This window comes from Scyliorhinus canicula, chromosome 11 (assembly GCF_902713615.1).
Source record: "Scyliorhinus canicula chromosome 11, sScyCan1.1, whole genome shotgun sequence".
NCBI classification, from domain to species: Eukaryota; Metazoa; Chordata; class Chondrichthyes; order Carcharhiniformes; family Scyliorhinidae; genus Scyliorhinus; species Scyliorhinus canicula.
This window is the reverse complement of record NC_052156.1, coordinates 154,103,384-154,122,303: the sequence shown is the minus strand read 5'-3', so window position 1 is coordinate 154,122,303 and position 18,920 is coordinate 154,103,384. Positions and strand designations below refer to the sequence as shown.

Below are 18,920 nucleotides of genomic sequence, written 5' to 3'. Positions count from 1 at the left end.
TATTGTAAAATACTATTAAGTGGAATATTTTTGATACATAATGCATTCTTAATTGATTAAGTTACAAAATGTTGCAATGGACAAGACAAGAAATAAAAGTTGTGTACAGAATTACATGAGGTTAAGCATACTTCCAATATGTCAATATTGTAACAAAGTCGTATCATAAATGACTTTAATTATTGTTCTGAAACCACTGGTTGAGTTTTAAAAGACTAAAACAGCATCCCAGAGATGTAAAACAGCTGTGTCAAAGATGATAGAACATTTGCATGACTGCAGAGGACATGCTCCCTTCTTTATACTGCACTGGCTGGGAAAGTTTAAGCAGGAAGGTATAAAGGGCTCAGTAAAAATGACAAGCCAAGGAGAAGCTGAGTGTCCAGATGTGGCAGATTGGGGGCTGTCGAAATGGGGTTAGGTTGGATCGAGGAGAGGTGGTAGTGGGGGAGCTCCTATGCGATTGGTTGTCAAGGGGTGGGGGAAATCCCATGGGTGTGGGGTTCAGTGGCACGGTGACGTTTGGAATACCTTGCAGGGGTGAACTGTCAGGGATTGAGGGGTCCAGAGTGTTAGAAGTGTCCCGTGTGGGGCTTGGTCTGCGTATTTAAATAGTTACTCGGACTTTTGAAGTGGTTTTCAGTTTCATTCTTTCAGAGTAACTATTAGTGTAAAACTGGCACAACCATCTGAAATTGGCAATTTAAATCACTTTATTGGATAGCTCACAGTGCAGCACCATTGTCCAGAGGAAGTTAACACATCTGGTTAGTTGCTGGGTAAACCCTTACCTGGAAACATCCTGGAGGAATTGCCCAGCACATCCTTGGGGCACTCCAAGTCTGACACTGTGGAGCCAACATATTACAGACCAAACACTTAGGAAAATGCACTCTAGCTGGGAAAGGAACTCATTTCAGCCAATCATGCCTGCACAATGCACTTGGATCAAGTGGCTCTGACCATGTTTGGGTAACTGATCAATTGGTGAGCGGAATTATGTGCTGAGCCAATGAACTATTCTCATGTTTGAGAAACTGCTTTTCTCCAGGCCAGTCAACAGAAACAGAAAAGATGCAGTCAAGGAAATCTCTCTTTCTCACTCTTTCTCCCTTATATATATATATTTATATATATATTTATATTTTCTCTATATATAGTATATGTGCGTGTCTGTGTGTGTGTGTGTGTCAGAGCAGAGTGTTTTATTATTTCTATTTAAACCAGATGTTAAGTAAAATAAATACTATTCTCTTTCCTTTTCAGAAACTTAGTAGAAAACAAGTCTGTTTATGTCTTTGACACTCACAGCATGTAAACAATTAAATACAGAATTGTCAAGCATATCTTTTTTAAAACTCGGTTTCATTCAAATGAGGAGTGAGAAAAGGGGGAGCCATTCTACCCCTACTCACCTGGTCTTAACAATATTAAGTAAACATTATTCTGTGGATTCTTTTTCCATGGCTAATTATTTTGTCTATTACGACTTCATGGTGCTCTCAATTTCCTGCAACCGAAAAGACCATTCTTGCTTAGTTTGATTTTTGGGTAAAATACATTACCATTTCATTTTTATTCGGAAGTGTATTTCAGTGCCTTCTCCTATCCCCATTTCCCTTGCTGTACATTGGATGACTCAGTGAAGATGTCTTTGGTTTTGTATGTGGTTGGCTTCAATAGAACCAAAACGTTCAGTCCAAATTGTGCCACCTGTTCCCATTTACAACATTTGTAAATGGCAAGATGCAAAGTATTGGGTCTATAATGACAAAGTCATGTGGATAAATAATAAATGAAACCAATTGGAGTTGAAATACACAGATGGATTTTTAATGTAGATAACCATGCAAGGTAATAAGAGCAGTAAACAGTATTTCATAGACTTGTTCACGAGCTGTAGTTAAAATGATTTCGGAATTTCCACCAATCCTATTCTAAACATCTGGACAGTAAATTGGTAATTGATAGAGCAAATTGTGTCATTGTGTATACCTGCAGAACTTTGGACTATGAATGAGAGCAAGCTGCAGTTCTACAGATCGGTGCTGAGGCTAGTTTTGGAGGGTGTCCAGTAGATTTGCCAGATTCAAACCATGTTGTTTAGCAGAAAGGAAGAGACACAAAAACGTAATTGGAAGGTCTGATGGTTCAACTTCAAATCTGCTTTAAGAATTCAAGAAACATCATTAAATGGTTTGAATTTAGGATATTGGAAGTTTTTAAAAATACTGGTATTGGAGGGCAGCACGGTGGCCTAGTGGTTAGCACAGCTGCCTCATGGCGCTGAGGTCTCAGGTTCGATCCCGGCTCTGGGTCACTGTCCGTGTGGAGTTTGCACATTCTCCCCGTGTCTGCGTGGGTTTCGCCCCCACAACCCAAAAATGTGCAGAGTAGGTGGATTGGCCACACTAAATTGCCCCTTAATTGGAAAAGATAATTGGGTAATCTAAATTTATAAAAAAAAATAAAAAAAATACTGGTATTGCCATTTAGAGCAGTGTTTTTCAATCTTTATTCCCGGGACCCACTTTTACCAGCTGGCTGACCTTCGCGACCACATGACAGCCGACCACCACGACCTTCTCTTTCAAAATCTGAAACAACTTCTCTCATTTGTCAGTACTTCCCTGCATATATGGGCTTTGCGTCCATGTTTGAATTGGCACAACCGACAAAACCGCACGTCAAGATGTCATCTTTATACTGCTTTGTAAAGTTTCTTCTTTGTAGGCTGTTCACCAGAGACCCCAGAGCTCAGTACAGAGCTAACACTAGCACTGCTCTGCTCTGGACTCTCCTGACAGCTCTCAGCAGCCAATTCCGTTGAGATCCTGTCCAATAGATAAAAGCTATCTGAGTCTCTGGCCGTCTCTTACTTTTAATAAAACCATTCATCTTCACAATTCACTTGCCTTGCTTGCCAGCAACAAGAAAATGGAAGCAACTTTGCTCCGTGATTTGGTGCCAAAAGCACATACTGGAGGGCGATTGACTTTTTAAGTGTGTGTGCAGGGTGCATGACCTGTCTGCTGTCACTTATGGCTGGATGACACCATGCAGACTCGATTATTTTTATTTAAAAGCCGTCAGGGCTACCGTTCTCAATGTAAAAGCCGGAAGCGGCTTTTCGATGCTTGTCCCACAATTGGGACCATTGGGGGAATGGCGCAACGGATCCCTCCATGACCTCCGGACACCAGCACGCGACACACCTGCGGGTCATGGCCCACAGTCTGAAAAGATCTTGGTTTAAAGAATAGACAAGAAGTAGAGCTAAGAAATTATATATGGTTTCCGAAAGATATTACCGATCTTGTTATTGGATACCTTCAGAACTTAGCATTGATTGAAACAATTTCAGATCATAACCACTGCACCCATTTTTTCAGACAACATCTGTTGGTAATGATTCTGCTGTTTCCATGTGCACCTCCTCAAGACCCACCCTTTTTTTCTTTACTTGTCCCATCATCATCCCTATGTCCCTTGTACCATCATCCATTTTGTCATTCAGTCTCTCTTGCCTCCCATGTGTGACAGGACTTCCCTTTTGTTATCCCCACCCCAACTTTCTATGTCTCTATATTTGTTTCAAATCTCTTAACTTTTTCTAGTTCTGATGAAAGGTCTCTCTCTCCACATGCACAGCCTGACCAGTTGAGTCTTTACAACATTTTCTAATTTTATTTTGTATCAGAGAACAACTTATAAATCCTCTGCCATCTGGAACGACAAAGGCAACAAATACATGGGAACGCCACCACCTAGAGGTTCCCCTCCAAATCACTCAGCATCCTGACTTGGAAATATATCACTGTACCTTCAGTGTAGCTGGGTCAAGATCCTGCTCCTGCCTTTCTCCCTCAAAACTCTGTGGCTGTACCTGCACCACATGGACTCCAATGGTTCAACAAGGCAGCTCACCACCACCACCTTCTCAAGGGCAATTAGAGATGGGTAATGAATGTTGGCCTAGCTGACAATGCCATGTGAATTGAAGAAAAAAATAGGGAATTGCTACTTGCTAACAGGAGTAAAGTAGCCATTCTAAGCAGTATCACAGACTGAACCTGTGACAGCATCTTAACGCAACATGTGAGGCAGAGTTACTTGGACTGGTGATATATTATGTGCTTTATTTGGTTCACTGGCAGATTAATATTCTATCTGGCCGTGGGACACATGGATTCCAATAATTGTCATGGGGTTAGGTTTGATGTCCCAGAAAGTCTACTCTTTGGGAGGCCAAAAAAAGAGGTCAGTCAAGTCAGATATGGAAGAGTGAATTCAAAGAAAAGCTACTTTGCAGGTCTACTTTTAAGTATTGTAGAAAGGAAGCATGTATTGAAAGAGAATTTTAGAAATGCAAGGCAACAAATGTAAATAAAAGGAAAAGACATCCATAAATTGGAAATCTCAAGTGGTAACAGATCATGTGGAATATGCGGAAAATGGGAAGGAGAGTGGGGCAGTGAAGAAGTTTCAGATAGCGTTGTATATAGGGGAAGGGGTGGAATGCCACGGGTTGCAATGCCCAAGGATCTCTTATGGAGCACAGAGGAACAGTCCTGCTCTTCCTGATGCAAGAAAAAATTGAGAGTTAAACTTAACTGGATCTTTGCTGATATTGAACTCTCTTGTGCCAAGATAGATTTTACTGCACCCCAACACTTAAATATTGATGAGGTCCCTGCCTGCCTGTTGCAAATAGCCCAAAGCTGATAAAATTGCAGCCCACTGAAACGCATTAGCAATGCAGCACCCGCTTACCTTTTTAACTACTGCTGCTTCACAGCGCCAGGGACCCAGGCTCAATTCCAGCCTTGGGTGACCGTGTGGAGTTTGCAGTTTCTCCCTGTGTCTGCATGGGTTTCTTCAGGGTGCTCCGGTTTCCTCCCACAGTCCAAAGATGCGCAGGTTGGGTGAATTAGCCATTCTAAATTGTTGCTTAGTATTCATGGGGTTAAGCGGTTATTGGGATAGGGTGGGGGAGCAGACTTTCAGAATGTCGGTGCAGACCTGATAGGCTGAATGGCCCCCTTGTGCCCTATTGGGATTCTAAGAACCCATCCTGCAAGATGGCTATTGTTTAAATCAGCCCTTACATCTTGGGAATTTGGAAACTGATGTCGGGGCCAGAGAAAGCATTGTCTTGAAGAAAGTCAGATGTCTGCAGGGTATCAGCAGAGCTACTGCTTTCATTTGGCACAGCCAATTTTATTCATCAAATTGATGGTGGCTCTGGGAGTGTTGCCAGCAACAAGAGTGAGCTCATTCAGTCGTGGGGTCAGAGCTTGTTGATTTTCTTTGTACTGTTCCTGCTACTGTTTCCCTCTACCTTCATATGCAATTTAATTAAATCTTTGGTTAATGAGAATTTCTTCTGGATGATTCACTCAAGTTGACAGAGTTGCCACTAAATATGACTAAACTTAAACTGGATGACGATTTTTGAGTAGTGTTCATGGGACAAGATGACTGTATTCATCCAAATCACTTCAATTAAGTATAGCCATTCCAGTTAAGGGTGGCATTTTCTCTAATATGTTTGGTTCTTGTTATGTATATTTATGCATTTTATTCTTGATTGAATTTAATAAGTTAACTTTGACAAATAGCATTTTGTTTGTGTAGTCTGCCACAGAACAGAATCAGAATTCATTATAGTTGACATATTTGCTCATAGTTGCGTGAATAGATTGTCAAGTACTACAATAGTTAAAATCAGTTGAATTACTTAAAAAGTTATAAACACAGACTTACAAAGTAAAGAAGATTTACATATTGATGATTTGCACTTAAAGGGTGAAATTTCCTTTCCACTGAAAAGAGTTCTTGACTTCAAATTGCAATTTTACAAAATGCGTGCAGTACCTACACATGTTGGAGTTTGTCCAAAAGAATGAGAGTGCTTCATGTTTCTGACATGTCGTTCATTTTGCCTGACCCCTGAGCAATTGCTTTGTTCAGAATAGAGTCATGCGAGGGGAATTTGGTAGGGAAGCTCATTCAGGAAGACACTAACCACATTGAGAGACTTCTTTGGGAATGTTACAGAGGTACAGTCAAGGCATCGGAGGGAGTGCACAAACCTCCAAACAACTCGCCCATCCAGCCCCTAAAGCACCACCTGTTAATGCCTGTAGATCGCGCATTGAACCGATTAGCCATCTTAAAAACCCATCGAAACTGAGTGGAAGCAAGTCATCCCAAATCTGAAGAGGCTGTCTAATAAGACATGAGAAATAGTCATTAACACTAGTCACTACAAAAACTAATTTATTGTAAAGCAATTTGAGATGTCCAGTGGTCATGAAAGGCATTATACATGCAAGTCTATTTTTCTTAATAAGCACAGTTGGTAATTTTAGGTGATTTCATCAAATGAATGAACGCATATCCTATCATAGTTAAGAATCATAAGAATTTACAATGCAGAAGGAAGCCATTCGGTCCATCGAGTCTGCACTGGCCCTTGGAAAGAGCATCCTACTTAAGTCCACACCTCCAACTTATCCTGTAACCCAGTAACCCCACCTAACCTTTTGTTTAGACACTAAGGGCAATTTAGCATGGCTAATCCACCTAACCTGCACATCTTTGGACTGTGGGAGGAAACCGGAGCACCCGGAGGAAACCCACGCAGACGGGGAGAGCGTGCAGACAGTGACCCAAGCAGGAATCGGGACCCTGGGGCTGTGAAGCAACAGTGCTGACCACTGCTACCGTGCCACCCATACATAAGGAGTCAAAAGGAAGTGAGAATTGAATTTAGCAGTGGTAATCTTAACAAGTAACTAACTTTCACCTCTCTTTCGCTCACTCTCACTTCCTCTCACTCCAGGGCTCTTGATTTCCCTTTGTTACCCCTCCCTATCCACTTGTCCTCACGCACGTCAAAAAAATACCTGTTTTTCTTCATTTTAATGAGTATTGGTTGGGATTTATGGCAGGCCTCAAAAGCAGGGAGCGGAGCTTGGTGTTACCTTGTGAATACAAACAAGCCTGTATCTCAGTGGCACAGTTGTTAGCACTGCTGTCTCACAGCACCAAGGCCCCGGGTTCAATTCCGATCTTGGGTGACTGTGGATTTTGCACATTCTCCCTGTATCTGCATGGGTTTCCTTCAGGTGCTCTGGTTTCATCCCACAGTCAAAAGATGTGGAGGTTAGGTGGATTGGCCACCCTAAATTGCTCCTCAGTGTCCAAAGATATGCAGTTAGGATGGGATAGGGCGGGAAAGGATGCTCTTTCAGAGGGTCAGTGCAGATTCGATGGGCCATATGGCCTCCTGCACTCTAGGAATTCTATATTCTGTGTGTCTTCGTCAATTCAGTCAAATCTGTACATGTGTTGCTCACATCAGGTATCAGCTGGGTGGGGCTGTGGAGGACAGGAATGTGGACTGATTTCCTTTTTGAACTTTGGGTATTTTAACTGCTTACCATGATAGCAGTGTTATTTTTCGGGATGTCCAGTAGAATAAATTAGGAACAAGTGTGCAATCACTGCACATCAGAGAATTGATTTTGTTGAAGGGAAATTTTGGAGATTTCATTTTGTTAACCCGGGAGAAAAATAAGGTTGTGCGTGTGTGATCGGTTATATTCTCCCTTTGTTATTTCTTCAAGAAGGAGAATTGACGAGACACACTTCACCTGTGAAGGAGAATAGCATTGATAGATTTTCAGAAGTCACCAAAAGACCCAAGATATATAGATAAATTTTGCAGACCATGTTAAATTGGCTGCAAGTGTGCAGGAGCTAAATGATTGGAGATGAGAAGTTTCCAAGTTTTTTTTCTTTTGCTCGCTTGCTCCCTCTCTCTCGCTCTCTTTCACTCGCGCTCTCTCTGTCAACCTAATCTTTCCCTCTTATTCCTCACTTTCTCTTTCCTGCTCTCGCTCTTTCTCTCACTTTGTCTCTGTCAACCGTCCTAATCTTTTCCTCTTATTCCTCTTTCTGCATCTGTACATTCTTCAGCTGATGAGACCAAGAAGGCTGATGAGCTGAAGAGTTCCAAAATGCTTGTCTCTTTCCCTAAACAATTCCGCAAAGCTGATAGAGATGCTCCTGGATTTTGCACTGCAGCATGTAAACACCAAAAATATGTTTGACTGCATTGACAACATCATGGACAGTAAGCAAAAAAACGATTTGAATGTTTCCAGAGCGGACTCCCAACAGTTTTCGGTGCAAAGCTCCTGCCTTTTACAAGGTCATGCCATTGTAAGGTGCGAACTAATTGAATGAAGGTTTTTCTGCAAATTAACTGCTTTACTGTGTTTTCATTTGGCATTTGAATCTGTTGTTTTTGACACAGGCTGCGCCTGGTAGGCAAATTGGTTATACAGAGGTGCACTTACGTTGGAATGGGACCGCCTCAGCTATCATGGAGCTTCACTTAATGTGAATTCGTGGGTGGATCTCTTTACATTAGACTCATTGGGATTTTACTAGATTCGGTTTTGAGAAAGTGAAAGCAGTGAGAATAGAAAGGCTCGCAGGTGATAGGGTGGAGAACAGGATAGATTAAATGGAAACGTTTTCATGGTCGAAAGCCAAAGGGAGTGGTGGTGGGACAAGAAACAAAAGCTGTGTATAGAGGAGTTAATGGCAAGCTGTTTAGCAGCTGTCTGAATGCACAGGAAAGAGACTTAAGAAAAGCAGAAACAAATGAACCAACAAAAAAGAACAAAGTGGAGCAGCGCTAATGATCTAATATTACTGAAGTTGATGTTGAGTCCTGAAAGCTGTAAAATGCCCTGTCAAAAGATGAAATGCTGTCCTTTGAGCTTGTATTAAATTTCATTGGAACACTTCAGCAGGCTAAGGACAGAAAGGTCAGTGAAAGCAAAGTAAAGAATTGAAATAACAAGTGTCAGGAAGTTCAAGGTCACATTTGGGAGACTGAATGGAGGTGTCCCCAACGCAATCACCTGGTCTGTGTTTAATTCCTCCAATGTGGAGGCGACCATATCGTGAATAGCTAATAGAGTATGCTACAGTAAAAGACGTATAAGTAGATTGCGATTTCACTTGGAAGGAATGTTTGAGGCCTTGGAGGGTATGAAGAGATTGCTTTCTTGCATGGCTGTGCCTTTTTTATCTCCAGACCTGACTATTCAAGGCTCTCTTGGCCAGCTTATCGTCTACCTTATGTAAAATTAAGGTCTACCAAAACTGTGCTCCCTGTATCTGAACTTGCCCCAGGTCCTGTTCGCCCTGTGCTTACGTGTGGGACGGTGGTCAGAGACCCATAACATGATTTTTTTTTCTATCCAGGGCTCTGATCACTCCACAATCCCTTAGTCATCGAAGGACGTGAGGTTCCAGGAAAGTAGTGGGAGAAAGAAAAAGCTAGATAAAAGTTGTTACTTCAAATAGCTCGGTGTCCCTTAACTTAATGGCGTTGTTATTCCGAGTGTTTATTTACATTACCTTAGTTTTCTCTATGTCAATGTTGAGGCCAACTTCGGCCAATATTTGTGTCAAAGTGATGGGTTTTATCTTGCATCTGTATGTAGTTGTGGGATAAGAAAACCAGTCATCCGCCAAGTCTAAATCTTCCAGCTGTTAAGTGATGATTCATCATATACCATTTCTGTCTGATGTTGTTTGCCTGAAAATCCAAACAGTTGCGAGCAAAAATAAGAATGGTGACATCGAACAGCCTTGACTCACGGCAGTTTGCTTGTACGTTGCATTTGTCGGAGAGGACTTCTCTTTGTAATGATAGAGGCTTGGCTGTTGGAAACAGATGGGATAAATGGGATACAGGATGCTGCAGTACAGAAGGATTTGGGTGTCCTTGTACTTGAATCAGAAAAATTAGAATGCAGGTACAGCATGCAATTAGGAAGGCATATGGAATGCTGGCCTTTATTGTAAGGGGTAATAGAGTATAAAAGTAGGCAAGTTTGCTGCAGCTGCACAGAGCATCGGTGAAACTGCACGTGGAATACAGTATAACGTTTTGGTCTCCTTTAATGCCGGATATCTTTAGGTTGGAAGCAGTTCAGAGAAGGTTCACTCGGCTGTTTGCTGGTATGAAGGGGTTGCCTTATGAGGAAAAGTTAGGCCTGTACGCATTGAGGTGATCTTGCTGAAACATAGAAAATTCTTAGAAGGCTCAGCAGGGTAAATCCTGGGAGGACATTTCAGCTTGTGGATAACAGTTTAAACTTAAGAGGCCTTGATTTAAAACTGAGATGAGAAATGTTTTACTGAGAGGGTTGTTAACCTTTTTGAATTTTCTTTCTCAAAGTGCAGAGGAGGCCTGTTCATTGAATATATTCAAAGCTGAGTTGGATAGATTTTTTGATCGACAAGGGAGTCCAGAATTAAGAGGACTGGCTGGGAAGTGTAGTTAAGGCAAAGATCAGCCATGATTTATCAAATGGCGGAGCAGGCTCACTGAGCCAAATGGCCTATTCTTCCTATTACTTCTGATCTTATGTTGTGCCCTTTGCTGGCTGACTTTGTGGCTGAAGGAAATATAAGACCAACAGGATTCCAGCAGGTGGCCATTGAAGAAGCTGTGCAATCTTTCATAAAGGAATCCCTTAAAAGTACCGTAAGTGCTCACTTAAAGTTGTGGATGCATTTCTGAAAATTGCTGCTTTAAGTGAAACAATTTTAAGTCAATCATGGTCCCATAGAAATCAATGTTAATGCCAGAGTTAAGTTCCTTTGGACATTTTCTGCCTGGAAAAATAAATATACAAGTAGAAATACTTGTACTTGTGCAGCAATGTGCAATAAGCTGGAATAACTTGAAAAATAAAATAAATCATTGAATTATTGAGAAAAATGGCATTGGCCCATAACTTCCGATCTCCGCTGTGTTGTACCCAGGGGGTACCATAAAGATGCACTGGGACAAGCCCCCTTCCACGTCCTGTGAAGTCCTCACAAACGGATTGCATTCTTGAGTGGAAGGGAAGTTCAGACTTCCAAAGGGCAATTTCCCTGCACTGGGAATCATCCAAAATTTCAATTTGAATCTCAAACTTTGGATGATTCTGACTGTCTTACAGCAATAGTTACGGATCATGTTTGAAGAATTAAAACTGCTCAAACTCCTGGTTAGCTTTAGTACTGACCATCAAAAAACCCCACTCCTCCAACCCTTCTTGGGACTTCCCTGTTGGGGGAGGGGGCGAATGGAACAATTGAATACCGCAATTGTTTGGCTGGCCACTGATATGACACCACTGCTATTAGATGACGTTTGGGAGCCTTTTAAATATGATTTACAGATTTGCCACTGACTCAGAGCTAAACCTTATCCTGTTTTAATCAGGCTGGGCACGGTCAATATATTGTGTAACAGAATGATGATCTGTATTGTGCACCTTATGTGCCACTTGAGATCATAGATAAACATTTTATTCTTGCTGGTCTTCATCTGACAATGACAACTGCAGCAACAAAACACACATAGCATTCACACTACGCAAGTGCCAGCCAATGACTATTCCATCAACAGAGAATGTAGCCATCTTTCCTTGACATTCAACAACGTTACCATTGCTGAAATCCCCTGCCATGAACATGCTCAGTGTTACTTATGATTGATCAGAAGCCTTAACTGGACCAGCCCCATAAATACTTGGGGTCAAGAGCAAATCAGAGGATGGGAATTCTACAGCGCATAACTCACCTCTTGACTTGGTCTCCAAGCCTGTCCACCGCCAACAAGGCGCAAGTAGGAGTGCAATGGAATATTTCCTACTTGCCTGCATGACTTCTACGATAATAACATTCAAAACGCTTGAGACCATGCAGGACAAAATAGTTTATCAGATGGGTACTCCACCCACAACATTGAATATTCACCCCTTCCACCACCAACGCACATTGGCAGCAGTGTATACCATATGAAAGATGTATTGCAGAAACTGGCCACGGTTTGTTCAACAACACCTTTCAAACCTGTGACTTCTGTCATCAAGAAGAGCAAGGGCAGCAGATGCATATTAGGTTTCCCTCCAAGCCACATGCCATCCTGCCTGAGAAATATATCAACGCTCCTTCACCGTCTCGGGGCCAAAATCCTGGAACTCCATCTCTATCAGCACTGTGGATGTATCTGCACCACAAGGTCTGCAGTGATTGAATAAAGTGGCTCAATAACACCTTCACAAAACCAATTTGGGATGGGTGATAAATACTGACCCCATTAGTAATGCTCTTATCCCACAAAGACATTTTTAAAAACTTTTATTTCTATAGTGTCTTTAACCCTTGTAAAATATTGCAAGGCATTTCATAGGGGTTGGGGGCACTGAATACAAGCCCATCATGTTCAAAGACCTACAATGTCAAAACAAAACTGAAAGTTGGCTACACTTATTGGACGACCTCCGTTTCATCAAAGCAAGGTGAGCCATCAAACCATCAATCATGGGTTCCTTCATGATTAAACAGCTAAACTGCAGAGTTAATTGAACTGTTGCCTGAATGGAATGCACTGCTGGCTGGCCGAAGAATTTTTCCCATATCAAATTTTGAAGTGGTAGTATGTGAGCACTATATGGCACTCGCAACACCTCTGGACTGTTGGCATCAAGCAATTCAGTTTACTCCAGAAATATTATCCACTTAAGGAACAAGGAACTGTGGCAGTCAAATAACCATTCAGTTCACCTTATTCCCTTGGATTAAAATCCTTTTGGAATTAAAATATTTGGTTTGCGAGTATAATCCTGGTTATGTCTTTTTTTAGGAGGGGCCGATGACAATCTAATTGAAGGAGGAGGCACAAAATTTGTCTGCAAACCTGGGGCTCGGAACATCACCGTTATTTTCCATCCGTTGTTAAGGTATGGTCTGACTCAAAAAGCAAGGTATTGGCTGATATTGTCTGAAATTATTCTGCGTTGGTACGAATTGCTTTCATTTGATAGTTTTTTGCTATTAGAGAACTTCCCAAGTTTTTCACATACTAGAATCTAGAAATCTAGGGTAGTGGGATAGCTTGATCTTGGTTTCGGACAATACTCGGTACAACATCGAGGGCCGAAGATTCTATGTTCTACGTTATGTTGACTGTACGGCGGTTGGTTGGGGGGTTCGGATTTTTATCCTCGTGTCTCTTTTAAATTAACTTCAGCGTTGCTGAAAAAAAGTGTATAGTTGTTTGCAAGGCTTTTAATTATATTTTCTTCCAAATGGCCCATGGGCTTCACTCACCTGCAACACAAAATCTCACAACTTGATAAGTAACCAAAGGTGCTCATGATTCCCTCCTCATTACTGACTGCATTCAGGAGTTCTCCAGGGCATTCCAGCTCAAATCAGGAACTTGATATGTGTGGAAATTTTCCCATCCTCTGGACTCTCTGAAGGTGACAATCAGTTAAGGCTATTTAATGGTGAATTAAGACTGGCTTTGCGATGCGGAATCACGCTAATTGAAAACTCAATTAAAAGTGCCAAAATTTACTTCACTTAGGACCTTTAATAGCTGTTCTGCAGCCAATAATGCTACAGATGGACTGCAGTGGTTCAAGTAAGCAGCTCACCAGCACCTTCGCAAAGGTAATTAGAAATGGGTGTTTATATCCCATTAAAGACTAAAACAAAATTGTGAAAGATGCATTCTGAGTACAGGTTTTGCTGACTATTTTTTACAAAGGACCAAATTTTCCAGGTGAGGTGAGAGTGACTGCCCTGAATGTCAAGGCAACACTCAAGAAAAACTAGCAAAGTTAAAGCCAATGGATAGTGGTGGGGAGGGCAGGTAAGTTCTCCACTGGTTGGAGTCCTACCTGGCACACAAAAAGATGGCTGGCGTTTTTGGCGGACAAACATTTCGGTCTCAGGATATCAGTGGAAAGTCCTCCGGCTAGCATCCGAGGCCCAGCCATCTTCAGCTGCTTCCCCTCCAATATAAGGTCAGAAGTGGGTTCTCAGATGATTGTTGAGTGTTCAGTGCACCATTTCAACGACTCAAGACTCTGAATCGATGTCTTCACATAGCGAGATCTAGACAACATTTAGGCTTGGCTGATAAGTGGCAAGTAATAGAATCATGGAATTTAAAATGCAGAAGGAGGCCAGTCAGCCCATCGTGTCTGCACCAGCCCTTGGAAAGAGCACCCTATCTAAGCCCATAGCTCCACCCTATCCCCACACCTCCACCTATCCCCATAACCCCACCTAACCTTTTTTGAACACTCGGGGCAATTTCGGATAACCAATCCACCTAACCTGCACATCTTTGGACTGTGGGGGGAAACCGGAGCACCCAGAGGAAACCCACGCAAACACGGGGAGAATGTGCAGACTGCACACAGACAGTGACCCAAGCGGGAATAGAACTTGGGACCCTGGAGCTATGATGCAACTGTGCTAACCACTATGCTACCGTGCTGCCCACAATATCCATGCTATACAAGTGCCAAGCAATGACTCTCTCCAATAAGTGAGAATCTAACCACACTTTGACATAAGAAAGCACATGACCTGAACCCAGGGTCAATCTAGTGCTGCACAGAGGCATGTGTACCAGCAAAAATGGAGACCGCTCCTAGCCTGTGACCTTTACTGTACATATGCAAATAGTTTTTAAGAGCCAGTGAAGACTTGCAGTTAACCTGCATATCACTATGAAGGCTTCTTCAGACCTACTGAACTGTAACCAACACCCTACAACTGGAAAAGCTCAAAGGCTCACTGAAAATACAGAGAAAAATGTAAAGATTGCAAGACTGAGAAAAGATTCAGCAAAGCATCCTGACCGGCAAGGAAGTTCCAGAAGCGGAGGCACAGAGCAAAGCTCGTCCAGAAAGCTGGAGGCGGAAATTCGTTTAGAGTCCAGAAGTCAAGTAAAGTTGTCATAGTCCCAGAAGACCATAGGCTGGTTTACCCTTTGGAGGGGGACAGCTGACTGGTGGTGATTTAACCTGAGGGCCACCACACCTCTAGCAAGGGGCAAAGTTGAGAAGGCAGGGCTAACATGAATAACCTCAGCCGGTACGGGGATTGAACCCGCGCTATTATCATGTAATTTACAGTGTAGAAGGGGGCCATCTGCCCATCGAGTCTGCACCGGCTCTTGGAAAGACCACCCCACTTAAGCCCATGCATCCCTATCCCGGTAACCCAGTAACCCCACCTAACCTTTTTTGGACACTAAGGGCAATTTATCATGGCCAATCCATCTAACCTGCACATCCTTGGACGGTGGGAGGAAACCCACTCAGAAACGGGGAGAACGTGCAGACTCCGCACAGACAGTGACCCAAGCGGGAATAGAACTTGGGACCCTGGAGCTGTGAAGCAACTGTGCTAACCACGATGCTACTATGCTGCCCATTAGCCTTGCTCTGCATTACAAACCAGCTGCCCAACCAACTGAACAAAATTGGCCCTCAATTACCTTTTCATAAAGGGTGAGTTTTCTAACAATGTCAGAGGCTCACTGAATGTGACCCAGGTTTTCCAAATGCAGGCATTGGGTGGGTTAGTGATCTCCCTTGATACAGATACAAAGTATTTTGATTGGGTGGAATGGAACTGCTTAGTTTATACCTTGTGGAGATTTGGGCTGGGTGAGGAATACATTAAGAGGATTCAGGTGTTTCACAGGCCATTGTCAGCAGTGCTCATGAAAGGTTATAGATTTGAGAATTTTGACCTCCAGAGAGGGATGAGGCAAGACTGTCCCTAATCCTCCTTGCTGTTTGCATTGGCCATAGGGCCTCTGGCAGAGGCTTTCACACAAGACGCTTTGATATTTGGGCTTTGCCAAGGGGGGAAAGCAGCATAGGAGATCACGCTTTATGCTGATGATGTGCTGCTGTTTGTAATGAAGCCAGACATTTTAGTTCTCGTTATTATTGATGTGGTAGATAGATATAGTACCTTCTCCGGTTGTAAGATTAACTTTACAAAGTCTGAAGCTATGCCGGTGGGAGGGCTGATAGGTAGATCCCTGCCCTTTCTAATTTTCCATTCAGGTGGTTCCTGTCAGGGTTTACTTATCGGTTATTATACCCTCTTTTGCAAACAACTGTATGGGGCTAATTTCCCTCAGTTGATTTCATCTATTAGGTGGGACCTCTCTCATTGGACCTCCCTGCCAGTATTGTGGCTCGGTCGGATTGCATTGATTAAGATTAATGTTTTGTCTAGACTGTTGTAGCCCTTGTAGATGTTGCCAATCTTACTGTCTGCTGGGGTCTTAAAGGAGATCAGTGGATTGATCAGCTTATTTCTATTAAATAAAAAGAGGCCTCATTTGAAATTCATCAAGTTGCAACTCCTAGTTTCTGAGGGGAATTTGGTGGGCCAAAATACTAGATTGTACCAATTAACTTCTCATCTTGGGTTTATGAGGGACTGGGTTAGAATGGACCCTACTTCCATCTGGCTCTATGTTGAAGCAAATCAGTTGGTGTATCCTTTACAGGTCTTGTTATTTTACGGGGACTTTATGTCTGGTTTTGCTAAATGTGTGAATCCTACAATTGTTAATATTGTTTGAGAGCGTGGAGGATAGTCTGTCCGTTAGAAGGGAGATCTCAACTGACTTCCGCTCTCTCCTCCATCCAGGGCAGCCAGGACTTCCAACCAGGTCCTATGGACCATGGATTCGATATCTGGAGAAATAGAAGCATTTGTAGGCAGGGCGATGTGTTCACTAATGCCTCCTTATCTTTCTATTAGCAGCTAGGCCTAAAATTTGCTATTCCAAGATGCTCTTTTTTTAACTATCTGCAACTTTGAAACTTGATCTTAACAAGACAAGATAGCATCTTGCCTCTGCTATTTCACCGATGGAAACAATCCTGATTTCTGCAGCGCCAAGACAGTTAATTGGCAAGTTTTATGCTGCCTTGTGTTCTAGATCCTGTGTTAGTACATTGAGTACCTTACAATCTTAGGAAAAAGACTTGAAAGTTAATATTGATGAGGAGACATGGGGTGGTATATGGAATTTTGCCACTACAATTTAGGTGTGCAATACAGTGAAGGAGACTCAGTTCAAGATACTGCACCATTTGCATATCATGCCTTATTTTAGACACTGGTTTGATCTTGCTATATCCCCAATGTGCCCCAAGGATCAGGTAGTCGAGGGAGATTATATACACTATGCATGACCTGTGTCAAGATTCAACTCTATTGATCTGGTTTTGTTGAAGACCTTGACAGCAAATTTGGCAGTGCCTTAGAATTTGGTCCCTTGTCCCTAACTCTGGGTCTTCCAGATTGGAAAATTATTGACGTTAATGAAAAAAGGTGTTTGTCTAACGTTTGCAGCTTGGAAAAATATTCTCTGTTCCCAGATCCATGTTAACTATCCTTTGATTCAGAATTGGCAAAAAATAGTCACGGAATGTATGCCTTTGGTATTCCTGACATCTGTGCCCTGTTGTAAGTCTGGTACATTCTGTAAATTGTGGGACCTCTATCTCAAATTTGTAGGCTCCGCTTGATCTGACCTTCTCCTGCAAGACTTCCTGTGAGCCATTCTGCAAGTTGCGATCTCACTGTACATGTGCATATTGAAGTGTTATTCTATCATGTTTATATGACATTATCCTCTCTCTCTCTCTCTCTCTCTCTCTCTCTCTCTCTCTCTCTCCCCCCCCCCCCCCATTTCCTGACTGATCGGGTCTATAAATAGAGACACTGTTTTTTAAGGACTGCTGTTTTGAATTTATACTGTCCCTCTTGTTCTGTACTGTACCAGTTGTGTTTTGAAAATTTGGCGCATTATCTGTAAAAGAAATATTATGCAACATTAATAATATTATATATATATAAAAAAGGGCATGCAAGAAGAAGGTTGGGGTCATACTTGCAGACTGAGTTGAGGTATTCCGCAAAGCGGTCAGATAGTTTGCCTTTAATCTCCCCAATCGCTAGGAACCCGTATTGGAAACAATGAATGCAATAGAATGCAATTGGAGGAAATGCAAGTGAAGTGCTGCTTAACCTGAATGGAGTGTTTGGGACCTTGAATGGTGAGGAGGTAAATCATAGAATCCCTACAGTGCAGAAAGAGGCCGTTTGGCCCAATACGTCTGCACTGGCCCTCTGAAAGAGCACCCGAAGCAGGTTAACCACTGTGTCACCATGCAGCCATTTACACATTCTGTGATTATGAGGGAAGGTGTCGTGGGAAGTGGATGTGGAGTTGGATGTGACGGAGGAGTGGACCAGGATGTTATGGAGAGTGTGGTACCTGCAGAACACTGATTTGGGGGCGGGTTTGAGGGAAAGATGTGTTTCGTGGTCATATCATTCTGGAGTTGGCGGAAATGGCAGAGGATGATTCTTTGAATGTGGAGGTTGGTGGGGTGGAAAGTGAGGACAAGGGAGACCCTCTCGTGGTTCTGGGAGGAAGAAAAAGGGGTGAGGGCAGAGGTGCAGGAAATGGGTTGAACCTCGTTGAGTGCCCTGTCGGCCGCAGATGGAGGATACCTCAGTTAAGGAAAACAGTGGACGTGTCAGTCATGTTATTGTGTAACTTGCAAATCTCTTTCTTTGACTTCAATTTTATATTTTAATTATGCTTTAATGACAAAAATATAAAAATTAGATAAGCAGAGAATGAGAATTGGTTGGAAAATATGGGTTTCTCATTGCATAGATTAAAAAGCTTGGAGATGAATTCCTAATCAACTATAGCACCACCACTAGGAGCAGGGTGTAATTACAATGTTACCATCATTTTTTTAAATTACCAATTAAGGGCCAATTTAGTGTGGCCAAGCCACCTAAACCCTGCACATCTTTGGGTTGTGGGGTGAGACCCACGCAGACATGGGGAGAATGTGTAAACTCCAAACTCCACATGGACAGGGACCCGGGGCCAGGATCGAACCCAGGTCCTCAGTGCCGTGAGGTAGCAATGCTAACCACTGTGCTACCGTGCCGCCCGTCAAGTGTTGCCATTA

The 18,920-nt window shown here is 42.6% G+C and overlaps 1 protein-coding gene across 2 annotated transcripts in view; it reads left to right on the top strand.

Moving 5' to 3' along the window:
- Positions 1-18,920, top strand: part of exoc4 (exocyst complex component 4) — a 574,741-nt gene that overhangs the window by 230,681 nt on the left and 325,140 nt on the right. For both annotated transcript variants that reach the window (XM_038811812.1, XM_038811811.1), the window contains one exon: positions 12,734-12,830. In XM_038811812.1, coding sequence (XP_038667740.1) covers positions 12,734-12,830 — 97 coding nt within the window. The remainder of the gene's footprint in view (positions 1-12,733; positions 12,831-18,920) is intronic.